Here is a 26,452-nt window from a genome sequence, read left to right as displayed (position 1 = left end):
CAGGTCACGTGATCTGAGCGGCTTGACCTACTTTTGTCCAATTAGAGAGCGCGCGCGCGTGCGACTGCCCCTCACTAGTCACGTTGAAACTCACGCGCTGCTGAAGAGAAGTGTCGCTTTAAATCAGTCTCAGTGGAGGCTTTACTGCTCCAAGCCACAAACAAGCAACAGTGATGGAGAATTGTAGGATTTTTCTTGTTTTTTTTTGGCAAACTGAATTGTGGGCAGACTTTTATACAGAAATGCATGAATCCTGTAACGTAGTTTCCTCTTTAGAAGTTTCCTTGACAACTGGTTGCTAAAGCAATAAATGGGAAAGTAGGTCGTGATGAGAGGCCACTCTGTTTGTTTGAAACACGACCAGCCACATGGTGCAACATGTGCAAACTGAAAGCTGGGCTCATCAATATCTAGCTCAACAGGTTTAGTTGTTGTGGTTGTTGTTGCTGTTTTAGTTGAGTGTGCAACTGGTTCGATGAGAAGCAATCTGAAGTGGTGTTAATCATAAGTGAGGGATAAAAGATAAGATAAATGGATGAGGTGGAGCTGAGTTGTTGGGAAATACCTAAACCAAGATGCAGCTGTAGAGAAATATTTATTATACAGTGGCATCAGGAAGCTGAAAGTTTTTAATGTCTCTTAATATATTTTATCTTTTATTCATATAAAATGTCTTATCCTTAAAACTATAAAGTGGCTGACTTCCTTTCCAATTTCTGTAACATATTTTTTAGTTTTTTAACCTTTTAGGTTTTTCCAGAACATTTAATCTAATCTATTTAGATTGTAGCCTTTAGGTACGATATTTGAAAGTCACAAGTAATTTTATTTCATAGCTCAAAAAATTAATAGCACAAGACATGGCAATGTTCAATGCTTGATTTTAGGAATTTGAAGACCATCTTAAATTTGAGTGAGAGAGATGGTGGAGTATGTGTGATCTCTGTGATTTTCAATTCCTTGAAGCAGATATATTTAACAACATGGAGAATGAGAGGGAAAAAAAATCAATACACATGGCCCTGAGCATTTGGTGTATTGAGTTGTGCTGTACACTCCAACTCAGAAATAGCTAGACCCGTAACACTCAGAGCAAAAAGTAAACGGGAAATGATAATATTCTGTTGTCCGGTGTACTTTATTTCCATCACAACAAAATCAGAATACATTCCCAAATAAAACAGGGAACATATCTAATCAAAGCTCTAAACACATATTTCTACTGTAAATCTGTCATTAGGTATGTTTTAAATAATAAAAGCTTTAAGTAAATCAGCACTTAGCAAAGCAAACCTTCAAGACGTACGTTTCAGAAAATATCAACATAAGGCTTAGGGTACATCCACACATGCCGCTGTATGCATGTTCACGTGTGCTATGCCTCTTAACAGTTAAAACTCCACATTGGATTACAACAGACGAGTATTGCTTTGCTGTGTTGAGAATATCAGACTGCACAAGAATGAAATATGAAAGGAACTAACACGTCACTGTGAATTGTGGACAGTGTTCCATTCCATTCCTCTGGATATAATGATAATAAACACTTGTCCATTGCAGATTCGTTGTAGATAGATTGTTAACTAAACTAACTGTGTACTATGTGTATGTCAGTCAAAGATACAGTGTATTAAACCAGGTTTCTGGCTTTCTTACAGATATTTATGGTTATAAGATAGGATGATACATATTTTGACTTCGGAGATTAACATTGTTTGAATTTTCTAAAGAATGGAAATGCTGAATGGGCTAGGTCTGAGACTTGGTGAAGAAAACTGGAAAACAGCAAAGACCAGAGTGGAATAACAGGGGAAGTTTTTGAAATGGATGAAAAGGAGAAAAAGAGGAATGTATAACATGTGTGTCTGTTTATGATTTAAACCATGGTCCCTTCTCTTGGGGACTGGCATTAGGTATATATATATATATATATATATATATATATATATATATATATATATATATATATATAGATTTATTCCACAAATCTTAATGTTAAAGCTCCAATTAGGAATAACTACAACCTGTAGGACATCGTAGATAGTGATAAGAACAGATACTGTGAACAGTCACACTGCTGAGATCTGGCACTTTCTATCAATCTGGCATCACTTCTGAGCTTCAGTATAACTCTGGTACAGAAAGACAGCACATACTTAATGGTTGCCAAATTCTCTAAATGTAAATTGTATCAATATGCACCTCCACTGTATCTTCTAAAAAAAAAAAATCAGAAACAGTCATGAAATGACCACACCACTGACTTTGTCTTATTTGTTTAACATAACAGAAATTGCTAATAATGTTAATCTAAATCTTTGTTAATGGTGTATACACTTTACGCAATATCTAGTATCATGCCTGTCAGACTGAAATAGAAAACAAGTCTGAGTCTTTAAAATCTATCAGAAATGTAGAGGCATTGGTGGAAGTAGGTGTAGGAGTGTCTTTAAGGGATCTGTACTACAAATGATCAGTGCACCTACAGTCTGCATTTTCATATGGCCCAGAAAATCATTGGAACCCCCACTGTAAAATGTGTTTGGATTTTATACTGGTAAAATTAATCAGAGTTGGATTTAACTTATATGTAAAGTTGTATTTAAATGCAATAGTTTTAGTCTTTTTTGGTTTGTTAAACAAATGATCTTCAGAAAAAGTGCCATTGTTGTGAGATTGGGTCTAGCCTGTGGACTCTGGTGAGTTCTGTGTTGGCTTGTTTGCGTCTGGTTCAGACAGACCCAAGGAGTTCATCACAGGGTGGGTCCATGATGTTGTCTGAGTCACATGGCTGTAGAAACAAAACGACACATCAAATCACATATACAGATGTACGCTGACAAGCCGCTCATACTGAAACATTCTCTTTATGATTAAGCTTAAACAAGACCCATGTGTCAGAAAAAGTCAAATCTTGATCAAATTTACACTCATAAAAAGCCATTGCATATTGAAAATGGATGGAAAGAAAGGCTGTAAAGTGAGAGAACAATAAATAGCAATGATAGGCAGGTTAAAGATATAATATACATTCTTGTATGCAACTTACTTGATGTAGTATTTGGCTCCATTTGCAGTATATGCTTCATCCCAGCCATAGGGTAAACCTAAGAGGAGATAGATAACATAATGGCATTCTTATGATTCCATTTGTTCTAAAGCTGAAACACATTTATGTGTGCCACACAGAGCCTGAATCACACTCCACTGTATTGACTGCGTCAGTGAGTATTCTGCAGTCTGTCACATGTAAAAACACATGCATCATCCTTCTCAAAGTTAAGGTTACCCTCTTTGGTTTCAGCAGGTGAGGGCACGGTGGCATTCCATGTGCAACTCAAAACAACACCCCTCCCTGTGGAAAGCACTCAGCTGAAACGTGAGCATCACTCCCTAAGAGGTCACATGCAGCCCAGCGTGTGAGACACGTTTTCCTTTTTTTTCTCTTCCACCCCCGCCATTCTTTTCACCTGATCCTTCAGCTCCTGGCTGATTATCTGTCCTCCCCCTCCCACACTTCTACTGCCTCAACATCCTCTCTCATCAATGTATCTACCCTTCTTTGCTAAATTTCTTGCTATTGCCTCCTTCATTGTGTATTCAAAACTAAAGACTGTGTGAACATGGAGCCTCAAAGTTATTAACTTAGCAGAGAACTAACATTAAATGCTAGACTACACTCACACTACATTCCAGAGGAGGGAATTAATGAAGTATAATTACTTTGTTATTGTAGGTGTACTTTTCAAGTCAGTTTTCACTTCAGCTATTCTTTCACTCATGACTTCTGCGTATAAAAACACATTATAAAAAACCTCTACTTTCTCACTATAAAACAGGTTACTGTATAATCTACACTTGCTGTCCACTTTAACCGTGGCATGGCCGTCGGTGCCAGATGGGCTGGTTTGAGTATTTCAGAAACTGCTGATTTCCTTGGACTTTCACACACAGCAGTCTCTAAAGTTTATACAGAATGGTGTGAAAAACAAAAACCATCCTGTGTGCGGAGGGTCTGCAGTCTGAGACACCTTGTTGATGAAAGAGATCAGACAAGAATGACCAGACCGGTCTGAGCTGACAGGAAGTCTACAGTAAGTCAAATAAGCTCTTTTTACAACCGTGGTGAGCCGAAAAGCATCTCAGAACACACAACACAACAAACCTCGAGGTGGATTGGTTGGATGGGTGGATAGGACAGTTGAAGACTGGAAAAAGACCATTTTTTCCCCTAATTTTCAACTGTCCAGTTTGGGTGAGCCTGTGTCCATGATAGCCTCAGATTCCTGTTCTTGGCTGACAGGAGTGGAACCCAATGTGGTCTTCTGCTGTTGTAGCCCATCCACTTCAAGGTTCGATGTTTTTTTGCATGCTGAGATGCTTTTCTGCTCACCATAGTTGTAAAGAGAGATTATTTGTGTTACTATATCCATCCTGGCAGGTCGATCCAATCTGGCCATTTTCCTCTGACCTCTCTTATCAACAATGTGTTTCCACTCACAGAACTGTCTCTCGCTCGATGTTTTTCATACCGTTCTGTGTAAACTCTACAGACGGTTGTGTGTGAAAATCCCAGGAGATAAGCAGTTTCTGAAATACTCAAACCAGCCCATCTGGTACCAATATCCATGCCACAATCAGAGTCACAGAGATCACACTTTTTCTTCATTCTGATTTTTGATGTAAACATTACCTGATGTTCTTGACCTGCATGATTTTTTGCATTGTGCTGATGCCACATGATTGGCCGGTTAGATAACTGCATGAATGGGCAGGCGTACAGGTGTTCCTAATAAAGTGGATGGTGAGTGTAGGTATTTTTGGAAGTCACAAGTGGACTTTGTGCATTAGACAGCTTCAAGCAGTTGATTAAAATTCCTAACAAATCTAAAGCCTAATGGATGTGACAACAAGAATGTAGGGCCATTTGATCCCTTGATGTATTTATTTGTAGATTTCTACATTTTATATTTGATAGGATGTTTGTATACATATGTACAAGTGAAAAAAAAACGTTGGATGTGAAAGGAATGTGACTTAAATAAAAAGTGTACATATAGAATATTTATTGCCACTAAGCAAGCTAGTGAGAGTTATCATCATGCTAATTTTGTGAGATTTGACCTATGCTGTCAAATCTTTTTGCTTTAGCTAAGGTCTGCCCATATTTCATGGTTCCTTGGTAAAAGGTTCACTAATTTCGTCAGTAACAAAAATCGGTGTGTCATGTAAAGTGCAGGCACTTTTGCATTTTTGACTCTTCTTTTACTTTTACCTTCATATTTAAAGTAGTTTATTTTTTACTTCTGAACTTGAGTAAAGTATTAGAACCTGTACCTCATCCTCATACCAGAGTTTTCTTTTAGATGAGTATTTTCACTTTTACTTGAGTAAGAAATTTATGTACTTCTACCAAATCTGCAATATATTTATGACTTATCTTTACAGTTTGGGAAAAAGGACGAATCTCTTGATTCTTCAAAATAATCAGATGATACATGCCCTTTATGCATTCAACTTATCATGAATGCCTATAAGGGTTCGATCCTGAGCTCAGGTTACTGTCTGTGTGGAGTTTCTGTGCATGTTCTCCCCGTGTCTGTGTGGGTTTCTCCCTGGGTTTTCTAATTTCCTCCCCCTCCCAAAAACAAACCAGTAGGTGGACTATGGCTATGATAAATTGCCCCCAAGTGTGTATGAGCGTGTGTGTGTGTGTGTGTGCGTGTGTGTGTGGTGTCCTCAGATGAACTGGTGTCCTATCCATGGTGTATTCCTGCCTCAAGTCCAGTGTTCCTGTGATGTATTCTGGATCCACCATGACCTGATCAGAATAAAGCAGCTACTTACTCACGAGTGAGTGAGAACAGTCTATGACCATTGAAAAAGAGAGAAACTTCTGTTTAGGCAAACATGTTTATGAGTTTGGCTCTGCTGTTTCATCTATCAACATCTAGACATGCCCAACTCTATTCCTGGATATCATCCACCCTGCAAAGTTTCATGCCAACACACCTGGCTGTAATTTCTACATGCTCCTGAAGGCTGTGATTAACTGTATCAGGTGTGTTAGATTAAGCAGGAACCAAACATGTCAAAGGTGGTAGATCTTCTGGATCAGGACTAGGCAGCCATGATCCAGACAGGCCAAGTACATCTGCATAGACATTAAATTACCATTATTCATGGCAATATCCCACTTTAAGCAGAATCTTCCAACTGAAAACTATATAAACTTACATACTATATGTTAAATGCACCTACTAACTTTGCCTATGTAATTAATCTCAATCTCTATGTAATGGTATGAGCTGTATAGAAAAGAAATACAATTTAGCAAAAAAAAAAAAAAAAAGAAAGAAAAAAGAAATTCTCTGATTCTATGTGCTACTTTATTTTTCATGATTCTGCTCTAAATCTCAGTGGAGGCCATCAGCAATTCATCTTTAATGAGTTTACATATGAACCAAAAATAGGTCATGATAACAACAACAATTTAAAAGATCAACACTTCTCTACAGATACACAGATAAACACTTCTCTTCAAACCTAAACAATGCTGCAATGTATACTGTGCTTTATTAAGGAACTTAGCAAAAACAATGGTTTTCCACACTGAAGACTTAATCGAAAGTTAATAATTAGTAAAATACTGATTGATCCAAGATATTTGGAACTAAAACACAATTTTCTGTCACCAAATAGGTCTGCTTTGCTTTAATAAGCCCCCTTCTGTTTCAATTTGACACTGTTGTCTGTGTCTTTGTACGGCGCCTGCTCCCTGCAGAGTGCTGCGTGACATCCAGTGCTTTTGAAGAACCTGACAATTGCCTTTTCAGAGATTTGTATCCAGGCAACGACTGCAGCGCTGAGGCAAATCAGACCCGATGGGGGTATTGTACCAGGAAATGCACCTTAGATTGTGCTTCCTTATTGGATTGGCCTAATTCTTTTCACACTGTACGCCAAAACCAGATTATGAGATTTTTCCCTGATTAGTTTATTCCATACTCTAATATGTTCCTTTAATGTGGTACAGGGAAAAGATAATTTGACCAACGCATTCAGTATCCACAATATCGTATGATTATAGGTGAAATTAAAAGAATGGACTAGATGAAAGTGGCATATATTTGTGTCTGCTATATCTTCAAAAAAAAAAAAATGTATATATATATATATATATATATATATATATATATATATATATATATATATATATATATATATATATATATATATATATAAAAATCCAATTAAAAAAAAAAAATATATATATATATATATATATATATAATTTTAATTGGATTTTAATTCATTTTAAGTAGTTTATTCTTGTAAAATTCTTGTAAAATATTTCAAGAGACATGTCATGTGACTCTTGGAAATCATGTTTTTTGATGATCTAGTGCTGTGGCCAAACATAATGAGCTGTCAGCATCAGAATACATCATTATCATCAGATAATTATGACATCCTTAGCACACCGTACATATACCGCTAGTTTTGTACTGTTTTCTTTGTCTTTAAAACACTTTATTCCAAAACATTTGAACAGTTAATTACTACCAAATCACTTACAGTCGACCTCTACGATGGCTTGAACTGTGTGAATGAGCTCCCGAGCCTCCAGAGCAAGCGTGGAGACTGTTCCAGACACTTTCCTCCCACTTTGTGTAGCCAGAGTTTGAGACAGTGTAGCCAGCTTTGGCTCACTTTCAGAACTGCAAAACATATAAAGTAATACAGCACTTGTAACCAAAAATTGTCTACCTATTTCCAAAGAAGTCAATTAAACATTAGACTGATTTGTACAGAGGTAAGATATAGAGATCAGCTCCATCTTGAATAGTATTAGAAAAGAAATGATGGACAGACATAAGAACTGACCAGTAACAGAACTGTTGCTGTATCTAATGATGCTAATAAATTAGGAATATTGAAAATGTTTAGCACACTGCAACTATATGTGGCATGAATGTGACTGGCCTCAGTCATCTTTATATTATATTTCCTCCTTCAGGATTATCATATTATGATTTTGTATTGTTCCCGATGATGACTATCTTCAGTTACGGCTTGAAGAAATGGAGAACACAAATGGGATGTGGCTGTCCAGAAGATTATATATTCTTGTTAAGAAGTGGTGTATAAATGAAATAATAGAGAGTACTTTATACATATCAGCATGACCTTGTTACCATTAATATGGATTTTATAGCAATACAAGGAAATACAAAGATTATGTTTCATTATAGTATTTCTTGTTTTCTTATTCTGTGCTGTTCTGTTCAGACAGAGCATTCAGGGTCTCAGTGGAGCTGGAGCTTATCCCAGGAACACTGGGCATGAAACAGGAATACATCCAGGGCATGAACACACACTGACACACTCATTCACACCTGTGCGCAATTTAGCATTGCCAATTCACTTAGCAGCATGGTTTTGGGAGGTGGGAGGAGAATCGATTATCTGGAGAAAACCCACGTGGACACGTGGCGAACATGTGAAGCTCAAAACAGACAGTAACCTATAATATTGTATAGAATTACATCCAGGTTGCTGATTGAGCCAGGGACCTTGGAGCTGCACAAACAGTGCAGATAAATATAAACCTCTCTGGCTGCCCAGCATAGAGCTGATATCCAGGATAAGAAGTACAAATATAAATACCCACTAATTTGGGAAATGGGAAATTACTAAACCAATGTAGAATGTGTGGAATTATCAATTATGATGGAATTCTGGTGTAAATATGTTATAACTGTGGATATATTCACTGTGACCTGTTTCAGTCATTCCTGAATCCAGTCTTTTTTCTCTGAGCTCTTCAACCTCAAACTCTGGTGTTGAAAAACTGTCTTTTTTGTATTATGTTTTTCGTTATAAAAGCTATACAGAAATGACCTCCCTTTGACCTGAAAGGAACAAAAGCACACAGACCAGGCAGCATGAATGCTCCCACCCATTATCCAGCGTGACACCTAACACAGAAAATGTTAATGGGGAAGGGGCTTCATGTACTCAGGCCCACTGACACAGATAGAGTGTTATGAAACATAGAAATATTGCACAATCGCCACACTTTCAGGACACTGGAAGAAAGCTGTGTGAAATACTTCTTACCAACAGTAAGTTGGTAGTTTAAATGCATTTCGAGCATATGTTACATTCTGAGTAGTTCTTATATATTACATATTGTTTTGATATGATTATTTTCAATTATTTATTGATGTTCTTTTATTTCATTGAGTGATTCCCATTGTAACCTTATTATTTGGCACCCGAAGCATATCCTAATACACATCTTTCCTAGCAAACAATTCACTTTCTCGCTTTTCAAATGACCATACACACATTCTCATTATTTCAAGATTTCACACTAGCTGGTGTCACCCAGAAGAGGATGGGTTCCCTTTTGAGTCTGGTTCCACTCAACGTTTCTTCGTCATGTTGTCTCAGGGAGTTTTTACTTGCCACTGTCACCTCTGGGTTGCTCATTAGGGATCTAAATCTATATATGGGTTTCTGTAAAGCTGCTTTGTGACAATGTCTATCATTAAAAGTGCTATGCAAATAAAACTGACTTGAATTGATTGTTGTCTGTAATACTTACAGCACATTGTATATTATCATACACATTTACAGACTGTGTCTAATTATGATGTAGTGCCAACATCAACCAATCCTACACCTCTTTTTCCATCAGAAAATACGATAACATTTTATTTGGTTTTGAAAGAACAAATTGCAGACCTATTCTGTTTTTAGAAACATTTCTCCTGAACACACTACCGCACATGGACACATCTGCCATTTGATTCAGTAGGGATGATCATTACACGTCTGTGGTTAGCTAACTGTGTACAGTGGGAGACTGTAGACATCTGTGCTGATTGGGGCTTAAAAAGTCCACAATGAGGCCTTGCTGATGCTCTGACCGAGTCATATATTAATAGCCATTAATAATGGTAATCGTTAAGAATGAACATTTTCTGAACTCATTCTTTTAATTAAGATCATGATTTACACAGTAGTAATAAAGGTAATTTACACTGTCTTTTTGTACACAGTGTAGATTAACCAAAACTTTATGCTTTTTAAGTAACTTGGGACAATTCGCAATTTGCAATGTGAAGCTTACGTCACTAACAAGTTGCTTTGACACAACACTATCCAAATCAAACCACTTTATCGATGTAGTGTTATAAAAATGGGTGTGATGATGATGATGTCACAGAAGGTTGATCCATTCAAACACACAGTAAGGACTGTGGCGTATAGTAAAAAAAGAAGTTGTTAGGGAGTTAAGTAACTTAGAGTTGTGTATAAAGGTGATATTAAAACACTGTATTATAAACTTGAGTTTTTCATACCACATGTGAAAATTTGAACAATGTGTATATTTCAGTTTTATAGATAATATATCCAGTGTCAGGGTTTAGTTTAGAATCTGGACAACAAATATTCAAAAGAGTCTCAAATTTACATTATAGCCTAGAACTTAGATTATTTCCAAACAGACTTTTTGCAATGCGAATAATCTTTATTAATGCTATGTAAGTCAGGACATTAATTAAGAAATTGAGTTAACAAACTGTTAATACGTAACTATTATGATTATTAATGGCTATTCATATATTACTGAGTTGGCTATTAATGTACACATTGTATCATTCCCTAATGCTCTATGGATTAGTTCATGCATTAATTCATCATTGTGAATACATAGGTTTAAGTATTAATACATCGCTTATTTGTGAACTTTCACAAAATAGGACTTTATCTTATAATTAACATTTAGTAAAACGAGATATAATGTCTATAAATGTAGAAAAGGTAGTCGGAAATGTAGAGAATTCTGACCCCATCTGCAAACTATTAAATTATATCTCTGCTAGCAGTGCTATTACTGCTACTCTTCTACCTGAACCATATAGAGTTCTATTTCTAAATGCTCTTAAGCTTTGGCTTATCCTGTTGCATACTTCTCTAGCTGTTGGGGAAAAATAAAGGTGAAAATAAACTCTCTCTTACCTATAAGATCCTTGATTCTCTGTTAGGAAGTCTTGAATGACCTGGCAAAAAAAGATCCCAGTTAATAATTGAGTATTATAGTATCATTAATATATGAGTTCCTATACATTTAGTATTTATCTGGGTCTAATATGACACTTATATGTGTCTGTTAATCATACTCTGTATTAAACCTTCCCTGACATAAATGGTAAAAGAATGGATCACATGAGATCTGAACCAGCTATTGAGTGGCCCTTCAACGCTCCTTAAATATCCTCTGGGGGAACCTTAAAGGTTCAGTGTAGAAAACAACAACAGGGGATTTCCTTATCAGAGAGGGTTCCAAGTAGAACCCCTTCTGAAAGCTAAGGACCCATATAGAACTCTTAATGAATACAAGTGTATTATTAAGTGCTGCAATGTCCCTGAATGTACCAAAAAAGGAATGAAATGAATATGCAAGGTTGAGATATTAGGGCAAGATCATAGTTAATATAAGGTTATAACTGTGGCTTTATGGTTTGTTATATATCCAGGCTCATTTGAAAAACATTGGAAATGTTTCAGTACATTGTCTTAGATCTATACCCTGGAACAGAGAGTGGGCAACAAAATCACTTGGGAAAGTCAAGTATGATTGCACAGATATACATTTATACATTACCTCCACAAAGTGCAGAAGTTTGCCAGTAGAAATTTCAAAGCCTTTCTTTGCAACTTCGCTTTTCCGTAACTGACACTCAAGCAAAGCAAGCCTTTTCTTCAAATCCTGATCCTCCTGTGCCAAATATTGAAGTTACTAGAAGGTATTAATTGTTAACATTCACCTAAAACCTTTCAGTCTTAAACAACTTTTTTTAATCCACTCTGTAACCTTGGAAAAAAACGCAAACCCATTTGTCTTGCCGTGGGTTTTTTTTTTTTTTTCACGCCATTTCCTTTTTTTTCTTCCTTTTTACTTGTACCCATGAGCATAAATTGCACAGAATTTCATTCAGTTCTTGCAATACTACATATTTTGAACTACACTGAAAATCATAATCGACACTGTTATAATTGGACACACAAATTTGCTGTTTGTTCATTTCTTCTTGCGTCATGTCACATTCATAAGTGAACTGTGTTGTAATTATACTTTAAACCTGAACTGTTCAAGTCCCAATCTTTTCATATCAGTGAAACATGCTGCTGCTCTGTTCACAAAACTAGTCCTCATACAACTGTATGAATTGCGATAATTTGGCACATTACACAGACGTGTTGCTTGTGTGTGATGTCCAGTGTGAATCCGAGGTAATGGTATAATGAGCATATTGAATATGATTCAATAGATTTGGGATAAAATTATGAAAATGATCAAAAATGGGGGCATGTAGAATATTATAGGTTTTTATACACAACACTGTTGAAGGAAGGGGTGGTTGAAGGAAGAGTTTATGGGAGTTGGGGAACTAGAATGTGAATCACATAGGCTGCATGCATAAAGTTTCAATAAAACCCAGAGACATTTTGTGCCTGCCTGCAAGTCTTTTCCAAATGGTAAAGACCAAAGGCAAATTCTACAATCTAACAAAACTGATGCAAAACATCTGACTTCTTGTGGTGGTTCCCAGGTCTGAAAGCAGGTAAGCTCTTCAGCAGCATAAAGTATTTCATGTTTTTGCACTTTCCACTTCCACTTTCCATTTGGCGAAAAATTGTGATCTCACAAATACAATAACATAAATGAGATTCTTCTGTAACCTGTGAGGCTGCTAACCAGATTTTTCTTCATCAACCCACCTCACACAGCAAGATCACGCTAAAAGCCTTCACTGCACTTCAGCCCAGTTACTGAATAATACAAAGCAAACAGTGACCTACTTTTCACAGTACAGGAGAGAGGAAAAACCTGAGCTGGATCTGAGCAGGGAACAGGAAGTGGGAGTTAGAAGAGTGGGTTAATGCCTTTACTTTAGTGGCTGGGAGACTAGCTTTTTCTCCTAGACTATACCTTGGATTGGTCTGACTTTTCTGCTCTCTGAGACTTCATCTCTGCTATCTCTTCCTCCAGGAGGTGGATGACCTCTTCGTAGTCCATTTCCATCCCTCGTGCCTGCTTCTGCGCAGCCTCAGCCAGCTGGACCTGCGTCTGCAGAGATCTTCTCTCATCCACAGCCGCTTTTGCCTCCTGCAGCAGCACAGTAAGAGTCAGAATGATGCTGTGGGAATGCACAGAGTACGGTGCTAAGGGGTTCTCCCCCCAACACAGCACACTCAGCACGCAACCTCCCTCTCTCAGACTCTCCACATGCTCCCAGCATGACCAAGCACTGCTCTAGATCAGCTAAAATTCAAACTTTTTGTATGCAGAGCCTAACTCTTTGGCTTGAACAAATGTTGTTGATTTTATCTACAGTGAGTGGGTGTGGACAGGGATGGAAAGGAAGAGACCACACCGGAAAAATATTAATGAATGCCAGTGCACTGAATACATTTCCAAACAGCAATTAGTCAACCGAAAAAAGACTAGGGGCATGCTACAAGGCCAGTTTAATTACAAAGCAATGAAGCATCATAGTGCTGAGTAATGAACAGGTAACACTAGTGCCATGAGTCATTTTTCATCCTAAAGTAAGATTTTGGAAAGACACTTCCTTTTAGTCCAACTTATGCTAATCTGATATACATGATACCCGTACAGATGAATGCATATGCCTTTAGGAATTCATATCACATTTACAGCCTTTGTAAGTCAGTTAATTATCCGTCCATAAATAAGGCTTCTTTTCAATGTGATCAGTAATGAAGACTTTTCCATAGTACCCAATTAAAATGATATACTGGTCACTTATGAGTTGGCCAATAAGGTGATTCTGTGACCAGTGCTTTGATAAGATGAAACATCATAAGACTATTTGTACACATATACACATATATATAGATGTCCAAAAGTGAACAAGGAAGTGCTTATTCCACAGATTTTCCCTGTGTTATCAATCCCAGGTCAGGAGTGCACAAGATACATGCTATTAGGAGCCACACTAAGGGCAGGAATAATAAGTTCTCTGCAGAACTTATGCAGCAGCTGCCAAATTTTCACACGTCCAAATAAACCATAAGTTCCAGTACACCATCCTTTTAGCAGTCATGGGTTTCTATCACATGTTTATTTTTATACAACACATTTTTTCCATGATAATACCATGCAATTATATAGTAAAACCACTACATAGAGATAGCAGCATAGGAAGATTCGATTAAAAGTACAAATCAACATTCACAGGCTACTTATAATTCAGAACCATCAATACTAATGTTCAATACTGTTATAAGTAGTACATTATGCCACGGCAAACATTCACACTATGTTGAAGCCATACTTATAGCGAAGACTGTGAAACAAATATATTTGTAATCTCCATTTATATTAAATTCAGGAGCTGCTTATTTGAAGCACTGCATCCATGCTGCACATCACAATAAAGGAATTAAATGGAGACACCTCATTCCTGAACTGCATACCCATTCTCACGTGGGTCACAGCTCACCCCACACACACACACACACACACACACACACACGCACACCTTTCAGTGCTCAGTGGCCCTTGGTGCAATGCGTGGATGGCACACTCATCTCCAAAGGGAAAGCTTAAAAGCTTGCTGCTCCTCTGCTGGGCAGCCTGTCTGCCTACCTGTTACTCTAATGGCATATATAGCACAGAAAGCGTGGGTGGGGGTGAAGAGAGCAGAACGGATTCAGAGAGGCAGATCCAGGTTTGAAAGAAGCATAGGCTTTTAAAATAAATCCTCGCTTCCTCAAGGCTGGGTTTTCAGCGCTCCCTCTTGGTTGCTTTTGCTCTCAGCTTGGTAAGTAATGGAGCTCAGTGTGGTGCTGAGATCACAAAACCATCACTTTGTTCAGCATGACGAAAGTGCAGAGAAAGGTTGCTTTGACCCAATCACATGATCATAGGGGGGTCACACAGCTCAGATCTATCCTACCATTCAGAAGTTTGAAATTATTGGTCCATTTCTTTCATTATTTTATTCACTGAAAATGTTCTATACAAATAACAAAAACATGACACCAAATGCTGTTTTAGATGTCTTAGTGATGCAGTAAATAATACATTGCAGTTAACTATGTAATTCTCATCAAAGCTCTTTCTACTAGACTTTCCATTATTATTATTATTATTATTATTACTATTATTTTCTCAAGGCCCCTACAGAATACATTAATTCAGAATACATTAATTTTTTTTAACTTTTAATTATTTGTTTTTTCTACCTATGCACATATGTGAATATTATTACAGAATAATTGTATATATATATATATATATATATATATATATATATATATATATATATATATATACAATTATTCTGTAATAATATATATATATTTATAAACAATAAACAATAAATATATATATTTGCAACAAATTTTGTTTTATATTATTAAGAACAGTGATTCCAACCTCTTTTCTACATCTTTAAATGCTAATAACTGAATTTAAAAAAGAGATCAGATAAACCACATGTAGCACTGAAATATTAACACAAGCATAGCAGAAGAAAGAGAGAAATCTCAGGTATCTTTTAGGCCAGGTGGCTGTGAAAATGAATAATGTGATACATAAAATACCCACACAGCTATATTTATATGTGTTCTTTTCATTCCAACAAGAGCTTAAAAACGTATGTGATGAAATAAACTCCCACAAACAACTCCCAAACATCTTAAATAGCTATGCTCAATAACACTCTATGTATTCTATAAATACATCGATGCAATCATTCAAAACCTTCATCTGTTGTTAGTGATATTTAATTACAGTTGAGAGACTAATGAATTTGATTTATATAACAGATTGAACTGATAATGCCACTTGGAGTTGATTCCATTTTCATGACTCACTGACAAGAACTATTTCTACACACAAGCTCCAATCTTTACTGTGCCCCACACACTCCAACTCCCACATACAGTGGGTGGTACATGCCTCCTGAACCCAGGACAGCTTATTTCATCATACACATAATGCTAAGAATGGCACATCTAAGTACAGTGTGAATGAGATATGATATAAGCATAAAATATTGTCAAATCTTTACACAGAAAATCGTCAAAAATATGTGCATGCACACTTTGTATCTTCAGCATTAGCCACTTCACATGAAGCTGATATTTTTAAACAGAACAGGATTTACTGTAGAGCACCAAAACAGCTGGAAGACAGCTCCGCCTAGGGGCACTTTGAAAACCGTGCAATGCAAATATAATCTTGAAATGATCCAGTGTGAAGCAACAGGCACTCACCTGCTTGACTTTATTCAGCTCCTGCTGCATCTCCTGACACAGGTTCTCAGACTCAGCCACCCTATCCTGTTGGAGTTAAACTTCAGTCAAGTCAAAATAAGGAGTGCACTGTGAAATAATTACAGACTTAAAGAAAAAATCCACCCTGAACCACTTGCATATATTTATAATTTACTTGCTCCTCAGTGGCATCCAAGATTTTTCCTTTAAATAGTGTAAGAATCAAGACTGCAAAAAAAAAAAAAAAAATTGCATGTTTACACAAACTGCTATTATAAATTTCACCTGCAGCCTCTTGATTTCTCTTAAGGCTTCAATGTGATCTTTTCTCATTCTTTCCATCTCGTCCAGGTCATCAGAGTCAGATGTTGATACCTCAGAGAACACACAGAGGAACATATTTTCACCAAGTCCACCATGTTTTAGTTGCCAATATTTCAGTGCTACATGTCATTAGCTGCCATTGCTGGGCCCTTGAGCGAGGCCCTTAACACTCATCTGCTCAGCTGTATAAATGCTATAAATGTAAGTTGTTTTGGATAAGGGCGTCTGCCAAAATAAATGTAAATGTAAATTTTTTTTCTGCCCCATTTTCTCCTAATTTTAGTCATTGCCAATTCCCACACGCTAGCTAGTTCTCCCCATTGCACAACAACTACTAACCAAGGATGGTGAAGGTTTAATACATGCTTCTTTCAGCTCTGCCACTGCATCTGAACACATGTGGAGAAGACGTTAACTGCTCTCTTCATTATACATTCGCTTATAGCCAGCCACAACTGATTAGTGTCACTCAATCCACAGGGAAGCGAGAGTGACGTCTTACCCACAGAGAAATAACATAATTTCCCACCCCAGTCAGCCGTACCAATTATGCTCCATATACATTTTTATAAGCATAATACCTTTAATACTTTTATACCTTTTAGATATGTTTTGGTATATAAAAATTCTACCTGCGGGTTTGATGAAAAGTCAGTATCATCAGAAATGACTCTGGATGCTTGCTGTCGCACGCCTGATTTGTTTGTCAGCTTCAAGAATTCCTTCGTCAGAGTCTCAAAATCTGATTACAACAAAACAAAACTAATTACAACCTGTAGTCTATGTTCTATATTACACTTTGCATTTCAAATGATCACAAAAGAGCACAAGTTTTATAGTTTTATTTCCCATGATTTGATCAACTTGCAGAATGGGGCTAATAATGAATCTGAGACTTCTCACCTCCATAAGCCACTGTTCCTCCTTGGTCCACCTGGAGTCTGTCTCTCAGTGTCTGGAGCTGAGACTCGGTCAGCTTTAAGCCCAAAGCCTCCAGTGCCTGGAGATACGACAACTGGCCTCTTACAAAAACTCATTCAGAATGTAATTTCATTTCACTCTCTCTATCCTTCCTTTTAATTCTTTTCACATTCTCATCTTTTTTCAACATGTACTTTCTATGTGTTCAAGTCAAAAGAAACAACAGTTTTAAAGAATATAAAAACAATATAGCTACTTAAAACTACTTTAAATGAAACATAGTGAAATAAGCAGACAAAAATGTCGTGGCCTGGTGTGATTGAACAGGGTGAAAGCTGCAGAACAGCTGCTATCAAATTTTCCCATTATTGCACAGCAAGAGCGTACTAATGACATGTATCATCTTTATAGCATCCAGCAGAGTCATTAATTTGTTTCCACATGATACACAGCAGTAATGGCTCAGCGTAATAGAGAGCATGGGTTAGCAAAATGGAGTGTTATTGTCTGCTGGTTAGTTCACCCGCATTTGACCCAGCTGTTAACACGAGGTTAGGAACAAACCTGCTCCAGCTTCTCCAGTTTGATTCGGCAGCTAGATGTGAGTGAGGAAGGCTTCGGCTGAGTGACCATGACCGTGGTGCTGAACTTACAGGCAGTAGTGGCATCTGAAGACAAAGCTAGATGAAAAGTATATATTTATGGATATCCAAGGCTCATATCATGTTAACTATGCCTTAAAAACTACAATAATGTAAGTACAAGTTAGTATCTCATAGTTTGACTAAATTAAAATGATTTTATTTCATTACCCTGAGCTCCCACAAACACAAAGTATTACCTCACTACAGAGATATGAGATTCCTGAAGAACAGCAGTCAATGTCCTTCTAATATCAGCCTCTCTCCAGTTATCTCAGAAATCAAGACTAGGGACTAACTACCCACACTGACATAACTACTGTAATCAAGTAATCAGTAATATAATGGTATATATTTGTTTCTGTATTTGCACAAAAACATGAATAAAGCTACAGTATTAATTTAGCTACAAAGTGCCAAAGTGCCTCTATATACACCAATTAGCCATAACATTAAAACCACTGACAGGTGAAGTGAATAACATTGATTATCTTGTTACAGTGGCACCTGTCAAAGGCTAGACCATCAGGTCTGATCCCACATAAGAGCTACTGTAGCACAAATTACTGAAAAAGTTAATGCTGGCTATGATGGAAAGGTGTCAGAACACACAGTGCATCACAGCTTGTTGCGTATGGGGCTGCGTAGCCACAGACCGGTCAGAGCGCCCATGCTGACCCCTGTCCACCACCGAAAGGGCCTACAATGGACACGTGAGCATAAGAACTGGACCATGGAGGAATGGAAGAAGGTGGCCTGGTCTGATGAATCACGTTTTCTTTTACATCATGTGGATGGCCAAGTGATTTACAATGCTTAACTGGGGAAGAGATGCACTATGGGAAGAAGGCAAGCCAGCAGAGGCAGTGTGATGCTATGGGCAATGTGCTGTGGGGAAACTTTGGGTCCTGGCATTCATTGGGATGTTACTTTGGCATGTACCACCTACCTAAACATAGTTACAGAACAAGTACTCCCCTTCATGGCAACGGTATTCCGTAATCCTTCAGCAGGATAATGCGCCCTGCCACGCTGCAAAGATTGCTCAGAAACGGTTTGAGGAACATGATAAAGAGTTCAAGGTGTTGACTTGGCCTCCAAATTTCCCAGAACTCAATCTGATCGAGCATCTTTGGGACGTGCTGAACTAAGTCAGATCCATGGAGACCCACCTTGCAACTTACAGGACTTAAAGGATCTGCTGCTAACGTCTTGGTGCCAGATACCACAGCACACATTTAGAGTTCTTGTGAAGTCCATGCCTCGATGGGTCAGAGCTGTTTTGGTGGCACAAGTGGGACCTACACAATATTAGGCAGGTGGTTTTAATGTTATGGATCTGTATGTGTGTGCGTTATGTAATGTATACAGTATGAACTGAATGTTCTGCACATTCAGTAAAACTGACATAAAACTGACAGTTTTTCAATTTTCCGGATTAATCCTCCACTGATTGCATTGACTGCAAGGGCTTTTTAGGGCTTAGAAATATGTTCTGTCCAGAATTCTCCACCCCCTACGCCTCCCATATTGAAACTCCCTCAGGTAAAGAGGTGTCAACCAAAAACTCGGCCACACTGCTCCTCAACAACATAGTTTGTACCTGACCTGAAATGACATCAGTTTATTTTTGACTTATCCTGGAGGATTATGCTGAAATAAATTGTTAATAACATCCATTTTAGTCTTCTCATATTGAAAATGCAGTAACCCGCTGACTGGATTATCTTTAATAATAAACACTCATCAGTATATTCTGAATGCTTGTTCTAGTGGACAAGTAATCCAGGTTATGCAGGAGATTTTCTGATTTCTTTTAAATTAATACTCTGCTGTTCCAAAACATCAGTTAGTAAAATCACACTTAGTGAATATTTAAGTATAAATATATAGAGCTAATCCATTTCCTATTTAAATAGAAATGTTTGGTTGTACATTGCTAAGGGTTTGCACTACCAGAATTGTCCACTGTGGTGCAGGCACTGTCAGGGGTAGTGACTGAAGGAAGCTCTGGTTTCACCGGTACTGCTCGTACCTACAGCAAAGAGAGAGAGAGAGAGAGAGAGAGAGAGAGAAAGTGTCAACCAAAGCTGATGACCAGCCTAAACCAGGGGATCTTAACCTTCTGCAAAGGTCCAGTATGGCTACAGGCTTTTATTATTACAAAAAAATCAGGCTTTTATTATTACAACCAAACAGGAGTCACACCTGATACGACATGTTTAATTACTTGTTCTTCAAATAACTGTTAGGTGTACCTCCTTTTTGGTTGTGATGAAAACCAGCCACACTGGCTTTTTGAAGATAGGATTGAAGACCCCTGGCCTGAGCATACCATAAAGGTTTATTATCTCTATCATCATTAGCTTCACTAGGTACAGTCCTGTCAAAAGTCTTGGGCACTGTATTTTTTTAGGCAAATTTTGTCTTAGATGACTATTTTTTGACTTCTAGATTCATTATTTGTTCAGTAAAAACATTTTAGGTTTCCAAACATTACTTTTCCCTCCAGAATTTAATGTTACTGAAAATTGTTTGTATGTCAGTAAAGATGGATGTTACATAATAGACTACTTTTCAGACAAAAAAAAGAACAGAATGAAGATTGTCAGGGATTGCCTGCAAAAACACAAGCAAGTGCAATAGTCAAAGTCTTCAGAAGAGCTGTAGCAGATTCTCCAAAATGCTTAGAAAACCATACCAGCCATTTTTTTTTATTAAACTTCACAAAGTGTACTACTGATGCATTTTAAAGGCAAAGGGGTTGTCACACCAGATATTGACTTTGATGCTGTTTGCTGCTCTTTATAGTAGATTTCCTTTTACGTAGAAATGTTTAATGTCATTATTTTTGAAAGTATATTTTCTTCACAGCATTTCTTTACGTGTACCTAAGACCTTTGCACAACTGGGCTAGTTTAATTAAGATTCTCAAGGAGAATGGGATTCTTTGTTCATTCAAACACATATATCCAACCGCATGTCTTACTTGGGTAAGTTTGACAGAAGGCAGTGTCTCACTTCCAGAGATAGGGGTAGGATTCATTTTGGGCATTAGCCCTCCAGGCATAGTTACAGTTACTCCCCCAAGGGCCAGTGGTCTGAGCTGGGAGCCTGTAGTTGATAAGGGCTGCAGGGAAATGGGGCTGTGTGGACCACTGCTGGAGCCAGAGGAAGACCTCCGCCTGATAAACGCTATCTCCACTGTCGGGTCAGGTCTGGGTGGACATCACATGCAATCAACTTCAAACACTTTTTATAAAGTATGCAGACACAAATATGAGTGTGAACATTGCAAAAATGTCTTACCTCAGCTTTGTTCTGGTTAAAATGCTTTTGGCCTCCTCATGTGTTACTCCAATTAAGGACTCTTTATTGATTGATATGAGCTGATCTCCTGCTTTTAGTCTTCCATCCTAACATGACACACAGCAGAAAAAAAGCAATAATTAATTTTCTTACTCAAAGTGAACATTGCATTTTCACCTTTTTATAATAATCTAATATCTAAGGCAAGCGATGCGGTGTTTCACCCTTTGGCAGTCTCCTCCAGGCATGATCTCCTGAATGAACACCATTGGCCCTTCTGCACGGTTTGCTCCACCTTTAATGACCAAGCCTAGCCCTGTTCCCTTTGCGACACATATCAGCTGAATCATGCAGTCGCTGGAAGAAGAGAGCAAAAAAGAACGACGACTGTGGCCAATACAATTACTTACAAGCGGATTCATTTTTCTGACCTGTACTAAGCTTTTGCAGGATTTTCCACCTGTGCAGGACAAACAGCTGTCAGTGCAGGAACACCACTTTTCAAAAACACTCTATGATCAATTTAGCACTCTATTCATTGACACCTGGAATAGTTTTGAGATCTTACAGTTAAAAAAATTAAGAACATAGAATCAAGTAACCCAGTGAAATGCAAATAAATTAAAACAGGCAATAATAATGATTAATATTTATGCCAAGTTCCACTATACAGATCTTACCAGCAGACCTGTGGAGTAATTGGGTTTGTGCTACAGTCTTTAGGGCTCAAGATCTGAGGGCTTGTTGATCTGGATGATGACGATGATGATGCATTGTCAGTCAGTTTACCTTAAAAAAGAGATGAATTTTTATTAACAAATTGACAAACTTGTGTGCATTGCATTTATGTGCATTTATTGCAAAAAATAAACAACCCCTCTATAAACTGACAGGACGTATTTCCACTTGGCAGCCCTTGTTCTCTCATATGGCTGCAGTTGAGTGCACTGCAGGAGGTACACAGGTTTGGCCCAGAGGGATTAAGTGCCTTGCTGAAGGGCACAGTGGCAGAGGTAAAGGGACAGGCACTTAAAGCTGTAGTTGTGTGGTGTGTCATGCTGTCTACTTATCACTGTGATGGTGTATTTTATATCTACAATGAATGAAGACTCTTTCAAGGTTAAGAACTTTAAAAGCATGTATACCTGCAAAACTTCAAAAACTGACATTAGTTTTTGTCAATTATTCTAAAATATTCTACACAAGCATAATGAAAATACCTGTAGAGAGAAGAGTAGGAGAAATCCTGCCTGTTCCTGAGCTTGTATTGCTGTTAGAGCCATATTTCTCCATGAGCTCAGTGAACTCTCTCCTAAGAACATACACATGGTCATTGATCTTTCATCACTGCTACATTGCACATTGCCTGCATTTTTTTTTTTTACAACAGTCACAGAGTAAATGTCTGGATTTAGCAGTTACATGTTCTGGAGCAAGCGATCCACATCAGCTATGAATATTTCTTACAGCTTGTGTCATTTGCACCAGATTGCCTTCAAAGCTAAAGAATGACGCACTTTCCAATCTTATGTCAAACTGTATTATATAAAATCTATTGCAGAAGTTTAAAATAAAGCTTTATACAGTGGATTGTAGTAGTCATTTTGCAATTTGATCATTAGCTGGTTGTACTGCTTAAAATAAACTGCTTTATTATTATTTGAGAATAGCTCTAACTAATCACATTATTTTATTAATCATATAACACTCAAATAAACAGTCTGATAAACAGAACAATAATTATAGCATGAAAAAAAACTGATTTCTAAATTAAAACAGATAGATGAATGAATGAATGAATGACATGTATAACATATAAACTAAACAACACAATATAGTTGTGTATGAGTAAAATGAGTACATCTCTGACCAAGCAAGCATCCAGTTTGAAACATAGACATTTTAATGGATTGTTTTAATGAACAGGAATGTTCATCTTCATATGGTAGGGATTGTTCTTATTCTGCACATTCAATCCAGGTGGCATCTGATTGACCGGTGGCCCTAATATGTCAGCATGTATCCTGCTCTAGCTGAGTGTGTGCCACAGAGAGTCTCAGCACCCAGCACAATGCCAACTCAATTAACTCAAGTGAACATCTGCAGATTCAGACAGATGTCCTTGATAGCAAATTCTGATTGTTATATAGCAGTAAACCAGAATAGTATCTGACTTCAGGTCTGTGCCCAGGAATATTTCCCCAATAAAGTAATAGCTTGTAAGAGGGCAGAATGTAAAGAAAATGCTACAACAGTCTTAATGAAGTGTAAGTCTTTAATGTACTTAATGTATTAAGACTATTTTTAGACTTATAAAAAAATCAAGAGGCTGTGTTCACACCAACTAACAGGATTAATGTAGATGATGACCTGAAAAACTCACAACTCATGATCCAGCATAAGGCAATCCATTTTGTTTTTTATATTTATAATTTGCCCACATCATAATTTATCTCAAACGCTACCTAACAGAACTTTGGCTCTAAACCTGAGAAACCAACATCAGCATTAATGTGGACCAAAAATGAAGACAACTTTTCAAAAATAAATAAATAAATGACGTAAATTGTAAGAAGCATGACTGAAAAATTTTCATATACCTGGACTCCTCATCACGGGCGATCAGAAGAGACATGTGATTCGTGGCTGATGCCATGCGCAGAATCTCCACTGCCCTGACAAAACACAGCAGAGGGCTTTCCTTTATCCCATATATGCAAAAAAAATCATTAAACTTTAGGGCATTAAACATATATAATTTATTCATTAATGAGATCACGATATCATATAGTCTGAGCAGCATTTTTACAGAGTGTGTAAGAGCAGAGATTCTTTATGCATGATGCTCATCTTCATCAATATTGCATTCATCATCTTCATTGTATTAAAATGTATACCTTTCATTTGTAACGCCTGCTAAATTCATGTTGTTGACATCTAAAATGAGGTCACCTGCTTTAAGCCGTCCTGGTAGAAACAGAATTAACAAATTAATTATTTGAATTATTGGTAATTTAATTATAGATATGCTACATGTGTTAAAGTCCAACAAACCATCCTGTGCTGCAATGCCTCCAGGTAACACTCGCTTAATGAAAATCCCAAACTCTTCACCACTCAGCTCTCTGTAACCTCCAATAATCTTCACACCTGATGGACAAAAGCAAAAGTTTGGAAGTTATAGTGCCACTGCAACATACCTTTCATTTGTAACACCTCTTTCTAATTATTGTCATCATGTAATTACATTAGAAAAAATGTGACTCATAAAACTGGAAAATTAGTTCATTTTCTAATTAACCAACTAATAAACTGAAGGTAAAATACATGATCAAGCTTTTTTGAAGCTTTTTAGTCCTCACCAAGTCCTTGTCTGCAGTCAGAGAATTCCAGTCTTTGCACAGCACGGTTGATGCCATGGGGACCCATGATTGTCCTGAAAAACACAATTAATGTTGTTGTCCTCTAATTACATTAGAACAGTGCGAAACAAAGAGCTGCCTAATGAGTCAAATAGCTAACTTTAAATTTGAAAGGAACGGTAGTGGGTTTTAAATGAAGTTTAGCGATTGATTGCTTGGTAATTCAAAATCACTATCTAATCATTATTATTGGAAAGTTGATCTAGGATACTTCATAAGTAAATACTCATATTGAAAAAAGTGTGCCTCCAATCTGTTAACCAAGAATCTGATCTCTGTTGAATTTTATCGCCATAATAACAGCCAGAATTAAAGACAATTCAAAAGCTGTATTGTTATCTAGGCCGGTGATGGTGCTGCTTTAAAAACTAACATTAAATTCAGATCTAAGTGCTTCTCATACTGTTTTTTTTTATAAATATTGAAAATAAATGAGAGAATTTTACTTTTCTTTATTGCATTTATTGTGCTAAATTGGTGTGAGAAAAAGTGAAAGTCAGGAAATCATGAAAATTAGCCTTAAAACATGCAAGTTTGGGTGGAAATAAACACCAAAGCTAAGATGGTATGATCTGTGTTTGACCTGGTGTGTTTGAACTCTTCCTCAGGTGAACTGTTCCCTCCTCCAAATGCAACGCAAATATTCTAGTTTAATCTCTTTAATAGAATCAGCACGGGCGACTGAGCTTGCTATAACAGATTGTGCTGCAGGAGATGAAGCATTAAAACTGATCACTTAACTGAGCCACATTAGGATGCACACTGAGGAGCCATGCTGCATGCATGTCTAGAATGCATCTAGACAATTAAATCCTGCAAAATTCCACTACTCTGGATTTTCATGACAAAAAATCTTGTCCTAATATAGAAATGAGTACAAACAGATTGTGACTGCACTCTGCTTTGAATTATTGTAGGTTTTCGGAGTCAAACAATATGCGTGCATGCTTAAATCCTGCTTCACCTCCATAAACACTACAAATCCTCTTCACCTGCACATGCACTGTTAACCTAACCCTCACAGTCATTCACAGTCAATCTCACTGCCAGATACTCAACCCAACCAAAGAAGATTAAAATCATATCATGAGGCAGGAGTGAAGTTAGACTCATAGACATGCACAGCTTTGCCTGATCTGAAGGAATTCTACATTAAAAACAAGCACAACCTACCAGTAGAGCAGGGATAGTCCGTCAAAGTGCTCTGCCTCCACTGACTCTGGCAGCAGTGGCATTGCAGGTCCAGAAACAAAGGATGAAATATTATAGAGGCAACCTCATCACCAGGTCGGGGGGATGACAGTTCAAATCAGGACGGTCCAAGATGACCGAGACATAGCAATCTAGACAGACAGTTACAGACATGCGCCTACCTATCCACTAATCTCTCCTGATACCCAGCAGTCACATGGTGTGCTTTACCTCTCTGTTCACTGCCACTGCTGACAATGTGGCTCTCTCAGCAACTGTAACAAAGCAGCAAACAAACATCAGGCTGGGAGTGTTAAC

General features: G+C 37.5%; 1 protein-coding gene across 1 annotated transcript; it reads right to left on the bottom strand.

Annotated features, from left to right (window-relative positions):
• Positions 1-84: 84 nt before the first annotated feature.
• Positions 85-26,268, bottom strand: stxbp4 (syntaxin binding protein 4). Its single transcript, XM_034309495.2, has 22 exons — positions 26,117-26,268; positions 24,884-24,957; positions 24,576-24,671; positions 24,419-24,488; positions 24,122-24,196; positions 22,742-22,833; positions 22,202-22,310; positions 21,746-21,878; positions 21,522-21,628; positions 21,202-21,430; positions 20,169-20,247; positions 18,136-18,251; positions 17,554-17,650; positions 17,283-17,392; positions 16,612-16,701; positions 16,327-16,392; positions 13,010-13,186; positions 11,681-11,794; positions 11,035-11,075; positions 7,579-7,721; positions 3,050-3,107; positions 85-2,791 (listed from the first exon to the last, which is right to left on the bottom strand). The coding sequence occupies exons 1-22, from the start codon at positions 26,176-26,178 to the stop codon at positions 2,683-2,685; spliced, it is 2,247 nt and encodes a 748-aa protein (XP_034165386.1). The 5' UTR covers positions 26,179-26,268; the 3' UTR covers positions 85-2,682.
• Positions 26,269-26,452: the final 184 nt, after the last annotated feature.

Source organism: Pangasianodon hypophthalmus, chromosome 12, assembly GCF_027358585.1.
Source record: "Pangasianodon hypophthalmus isolate fPanHyp1 chromosome 12, fPanHyp1.pri, whole genome shotgun sequence".
In the NCBI taxonomy this organism is placed as follows: domain Eukaryota; kingdom Metazoa; phylum Chordata; class Actinopteri; order Siluriformes; family Pangasiidae; genus Pangasianodon; species Pangasianodon hypophthalmus.
This window is presented reverse-complemented; position numbering and strand designations above follow the sequence as displayed.